This window comes from Amblyraja radiata, chromosome 3, assembly GCF_010909765.2.
Source record: "Amblyraja radiata isolate CabotCenter1 chromosome 3, sAmbRad1.1.pri, whole genome shotgun sequence".
Classification (NCBI taxonomy): Eukaryota; Metazoa; Chordata; class Chondrichthyes; order Rajiformes; family Rajidae; genus Amblyraja; species Amblyraja radiata.
In genome coordinates, this window is record NC_045958.1 from 13,021,525 (window position 1) to 13,027,524 (window position 6,000).

The following is a 6,000-nucleotide window of genomic DNA, read 5'->3' on the forward strand; positions in this document are numbered from 1 at the left end:
AATCTTATATGTTTCAATGAGATTGCCTCTCATCCTTCTAAACTTCAGAGTGTACAAGCCTAGCTGCTCCATTCTCACAGCATACGACAGTCCCGCCATATAACCATATAACCATATAACAATTACAGCACGGAAACAGGCCATCTCGACCCTTCTAGTCATCCCGGCAATTCATCTTGTAAACCTACGCTGCTCTCCCTCAATAGCAAGAATGTCCTTCCTCAAATTAGGGGACCAAAACTGCACACAATACTCCAGGTGTGGTCTCACTAGGGCTCTGTACAACTGCAGAAGGACCTCTTTGCTCCTATATTCGATCCTCTTGTTATAAAGGCTGACATGCCATTCGCTTTCTTCACTGTCTGCTGTACTTGCATGCTTACTTTCATAGACTGATGTACAAGGACCCCCAGATCCCGTTGTACTTCCTCTTTTCCCAACTTGACTCCATTTAGATCTGCCATCCTGTTTTTGCTACCAAAGTGGATAACCTCACATTTATCCGCATTAAACTTCATCTGCCATGCATCTGCCCACTCCCCCAACCTGTCCAAGTCACCCTGCATTCTCATAGCATCCTCCTCACAGTTCACACTGCCACCCAGCTTTGTGTCAACTGCAAATTTGCTAATGTTACTTTTAATCCCATCATCCAAATCATTGATGTATATAGTAAATAGCTGCGGTCCCAGCACCGAGCCTTGCGGTACCCCACTAGTCACCGCCTGCCATTCTGAAAGGGACCCGTTAATCCCTACTCTTTGTTTCCTGTCTGCCAACCACTTCTCTATCCATGTCAGCACTCTACCCCAATACCATGTGCCCTAATTTTGCCCACTAATCTCCTATGTGGGACCTTATCAATTGCTTTCTGAAAGTGTAATTTGGCTTTAAATTAAGATTTCAATCTGGCAATCCTAAACAACTCTACCGCTGAAAAACTCTCTTTCTTTTGAAAGAGTTGTACTTAAGAGTAGTGTACTTAATTCAAAATAAAATCTGGTGGTACATAGTATGACCTTAACCACCAATTCAGCACCAAACAACTGTAGACTTTGTCAATGATTGCACTATGTACTTCAGTATCCACTATTATGGTCTGATTAGTTTGTACAACTGATAATGTATTGTATTATTGTGTCTTGTATATTCATTTATTGTGTTGCGTTAATGTGCCTGTAAAGCTGTAGCTTGTGAGAATGTCATTATTTCGGTCCTGGTGCATATGACAAATAAACACTCTTCACTCTCTTGATATGTTTTAGGTGGAGATGTTTTTTGATTCTATCAAGGAGCAGAGTTCCCAGCTGAGATGCACCCAGATTGCACATGAAAATATTCAGAAGAACATAAGGTGGCTGGAGAGAAATCTGGATTTACTCAGGAGCTGGTTGCAGAATATAATTATAGAACGTGGAACATAGAACAGTGGAACAGAGTAACAGGCCTTTGGGCCCACAATGTCTGTGCTGAACATGTGGTCAGTTTCAACTAATCTCCTCTGTCCTGTATTCCATTCCCTGCAAACCCATTGTCTATCTAAAAGCTTCTTAAATGCCACTATTGTATCTGCTACCACCACCAATCCTTGCAGTATGTTCCAAGCACCTTCCACACTCAGAGCTGTAAAAAACTCCTTTAAAAATGTTGCCCCCGTTACCTTGAACGAACAAATAAATGATACATTATTGTCACATGCACCTAGGGTACCTCGGTTCAGTGAAAAGCGTTGTTTTGCATACAACCTCGGCAGTACACAAGTATGGCCATGTGTTGGTGCCGAAAAAGTTAGAAAAGTACCGAGCAGTCCCATCTACTGCCTGCCACTGCACTTGGCAGCAGCCCCGCCAGTTCCCCCTTCGCCTTAAAGCTATGCCCACTATCCTTTGATATTACCACCCTGGGGGAGAAAGGTTCTGACTGTCTACCCTATCAATGCCTACATATTTTATATACTTCTATCAGGTCTCCTCTCAGCCTCTGAGAAACCAGGCAAAATAATATAAATTTGTCCAACCTCTCCTCATAGTGAGTACCTTCTAATTCAGTCAACATCGTGGCCTTCTGCACCCACTTAAAAGCCTCCAAAACCTTTATGTAATGGGGTGACTTCAACTACACACAATACAACGTACAGCCTTACCAGTCCTGTAAAGCTGCCAAACTGACTCCCTGATACGTAAACTCAATGCCATGACTGAAGTAGATAAGATATGTCTTTACCACTATTTCTACTTGCCATTTCCATGGTGCTATGGGGTTGGACTCCAAGGAGCTTCTGTACATCAAAGCTGTTAAGGGTCTTGCAATTTCCAGTAAATCTTCACCCTGCATTCGATCTCCCAAAGTGCTTGGATTAAACTCCACCTGCCATTTCGTCACCCATTTTCTGAGCTGATCTATATCCCGCATTTTACGTTGATAGCCTTTCTCACTGTCTGCAACTCCAGCAATTTTGGTGTCAACTGCAAACTTACTAAGCACTCCCATAGCTATGTAGACTACACTTCTTCCCACCCTGCTTCCTGTAAAGACTCTATCCCCTACTCCCAATTCCTTCGTCCATGCCGCATCCGCGCCCAGGATGAGGTTTCCAGACCAGGTCATCGGAGATGTCCTCATTCTTTAGGGAACGGGTGTTCCCCTCTTCCATTATAGATGAGGCTCTCACTAGGGTTTCCTCGATATCCCGCAACTCCGCTCTTGCTCCCCCCTCCCCCCATTTGTAACAAGGACAGCCCCCCTTGTCCTCACCTTCCACCCAATCAGCCGTCTCATTCAGCATATAATCCAACATTTTCGCCACCTCCAACGGGATCTCACAACTGGCCACATCTTTCCATCTCCACCTCTTTCTGCTTTCCGTAGAGACCATTCCCTCCGCAACTCCCTGGTCAACTCGTCCCTTCCCACCCAAACCACCCCCTCCCCAGGTACTTTCACCTGCAACCGCAGGAGATGCAATACCTGTCCCTTTACCTCCCCCCTCAACTCCATCCAAGGACCCAAACTGTCTTTCAGGTGAGGCAGAGGTTCACTTGCCCACTGTATCCACTGTTCCAGGTGTCAACTCCTCTACATCGGTGAGACCAAGCGCAGGCTCGGCGATCATTTTGCTGAACACTTAGTTGCCTTAACCTACCTGATCTCCTGGTTGCTCAGCCCTTAACTCCCCCTCCCATTCCCAATCTGAACTTTCTGTCCTGGGCTTCCACCCTTGTCGGAGTGAGGCCCAGTGCAAATTGGAGGAACAGCACCTCATATTTCGCTAGGGTAGTTTACATCCCAGCGGGATGAACATTGACTTCTCTAACTTCAAATAGCCCTTGCTTTCCCTCTCTCTCTCCACACCCCCCCCCCCTTCCCAGTTCTCCCACCAGTATTACTGTCTCCGACTACATTCTATCTCTGTCCCGCCCACTCCCCTGACATCATTCTGAAGAGGGGTGTCGATCCGAAACGTCACCCATTCCTTCACTCCAGAGATGCTGCCTGTCCCGCTGAGTTACTCCAGCATTTTGTATCAACCCATCTACATTTACGTCCAAGACATTTACAGATATCACAAACAGCAGAGGTCTTAGCACAGAACACCAGTGGTCCCAGTCCTCCAGTCAGAATAGTATTCTCCCACCACAACCCTCTGTCTTCTATGAGTAAACCAGTTCTGCATACAAACGATCAAGTCACTATGGATCCCATGCATCTAAATCTTCTGCATCCATATAAATCCATGGATATTAGGGAATTTGACAGAGGAGAGGAGTGGAGAAAGCACTTAGAAATTGAACAATTTCCAAAAGTTATGTTCTGCCCCCAGTTCTGCTCCCGGAGGGGGGAAGAGAGGAGGGGGGAGGGGAGGGGGAAGAGAGGAGAGGGGAGGGGAGGGGGAAGAGAGGAGAGGGGAGGGGAGGGGGAAGAGAGGAGGGGGTAGAGGAGGGGGAGGAGAGGAGGGGGGGAGAGGGGGGGGAAGAGGAGTGGAGAAAGCATATTTGTAATTGCAAATGTTACTCAAGTGAATCCAGGTCATTTTGGAAAGCACTAGACATGTAGGAGAGTGCATCATTCAGAAACACTGCATCAACCGGTAAACAAACACTTTGTATATTGTTTCTTCATTGACAGAATGAACAATATTTGATTGTCACACTGTGTTATGATTACATTGCAGAAGAAATTTTGTTTTTAAAGCAAATAACAATTATAGTTAAACCATTATAATTGTTAAACTCTATTACTAACAATCTTATTTTCATACTCCACTGAAATAGGATGGTTCCCTTTGTATTAAAGATACAATGTTGTTTTGTACTCAAAATTACACCACATTTTTTAAGCTGAGATGCATTGATATAGAATTTAATTGAGAAATTCAATGTATACTTACTTTCTCTCAGTTGCCCCTCTATACCTGAACTCCGAATTGCAAATTTTGAGTCTGAAGAAGGATTTCGGCCCGAAACGTCACCTATTTCCTTCGCTCCATAGATGCTGCACCCGCTGAGTTTCTCCAGCATTTTTGTGTACCTGCAAATTCTCTCATTTGATTGTGCTCCAAATAATTTGGGATTTTTAATTGTCTGGAATAAACAAAATCCGGTACTAAATCTATTGCCACTAAAACCAATGATCCCACCACTCGCCACATCTTCCCATCTCCCCCCCCATGTCTGCTTCCCGCAAAGACCGCTCCTTCCGTAACTCCCTTGTCAATTCTTCCCTTCCCTCCCGCACCACCCCTTCCCAGGTGCGACAGAGGTTCACCTGCACCTCCTCCAACCTCATCTATTGCATCCGCTGCTCTAGATGTCAGCTGATCTATATCGGTGAGACCAAGCGTAGGCTTGGCGATCGTTTCGCCGAACACCACTGCTCGGTACACATTAACCAACCTGACCTCCCGGTGGCTCAGCACTTCAACTCCCCCTCCCATTCCGTATCCGACCTCTCTGTCCTGGGCCTCCTCCACGGTCAGAGTGAGCAATACCATAAATTGGAGGAACAGCACCTCATATTCCGCTTGGGGAGTCTGCATCCTGGTGGCATGAACATTGACTTCTCACAATTCTGTTAACCCTTGCTGTCTCCTCCCCTTCCCAGCTCTCCCTAGCCCTCGGGCTCCTCCTCCTCCTTTTTCCTTTCTTCTCCCCGCCTCCCCCCACCCCCCACCAGTCTGAAGAAGGGTTTTGTCCCGAAACGTTGCCTATTTCCTTCGCTCCATAGATGCTGCTGCACCCGCTGAGTTTCTCCAGCATTTTTGTCTACCTTCAATGAATCTATAAATGGACTCATTAAGTGAACAGAAATTTTGAAAAATACTGAGGTCTTCGGTATGACTTCAACAATGGTCCACACTCATGATGAGTGATATGCTGTGTCAAATCTCATTGTGAAGAATTGTACAGGTATAGAGGTCACATATAAGGATATTTGTCATGAAATATCCTTATTATAAAATGTATTGTAAAACAGCAAGATTACAATATTTGCATGTTTTCTATTCAATATAAGACTTTGGTATTTGCTGTAAATTTCATTTGAGGATTACTGGATAAATATTGGATGTTTTGTATGATGTAATAAAACCGTCTTCATACCTCAGGCTCCTTATGCACAAACTGCTTTCTGCATATTCTAAGATTGAACAAAATCTGCGTTAGATTATAGAAATAAATATTTGCGATCAGAAATAAGAGAATATTAAAAGTGATTATTTTGAGGGGGAAAGCATTTCAAGTCAAGTTTATTCGTCACATACTCATACGAGATATGCAGTGAAATGAAAAGTGGCAATGCTTGTGGATTGTGCAAAAAAAAACAAAAAACAGAATGGAACAGAATCACATATTACATATTTGTGGGAGGAAAAAACCCAAAACAAAACAGCAATATTAAAAAGACACCACACAACAGTAAAATGGTACAGTAAAGTTAGTCCCTGGTGAGATAGGAGTTTACAGTCTGAATGGCCTCTGGGAAGAAACTCCTTCTCATCCTCTC

The 6,000-nt window shown here is 44.5% G+C and overlaps 1 protein-coding gene across 2 annotated transcripts in view; it reads left to right on the forward strand.

Annotated features, from left to right (window-relative positions):
• The window catches only part of LOC116970805 (endoplasmic reticulum aminopeptidase 2-like), a 55,000-nt gene extending 52,067 nt beyond the window's left edge, over nucleotides 1–2,933 (forward strand). For both annotated transcript variants that reach the window (XM_033017348.1, XM_033017347.1), the window contains exon 19: nucleotides 1,266–2,933. In XM_033017348.1, the coding sequence (XP_032873239.1) occupies nucleotides 1,266–1,424 (159 nt within the window). In that variant the 3' untranslated portion in view covers nucleotides 1,425–2,933. The remainder of the gene's footprint in view (nucleotides 1–1,265) is intronic.
• Nucleotides 2,934–6,000: the final 3,067 nt, after the last annotated feature.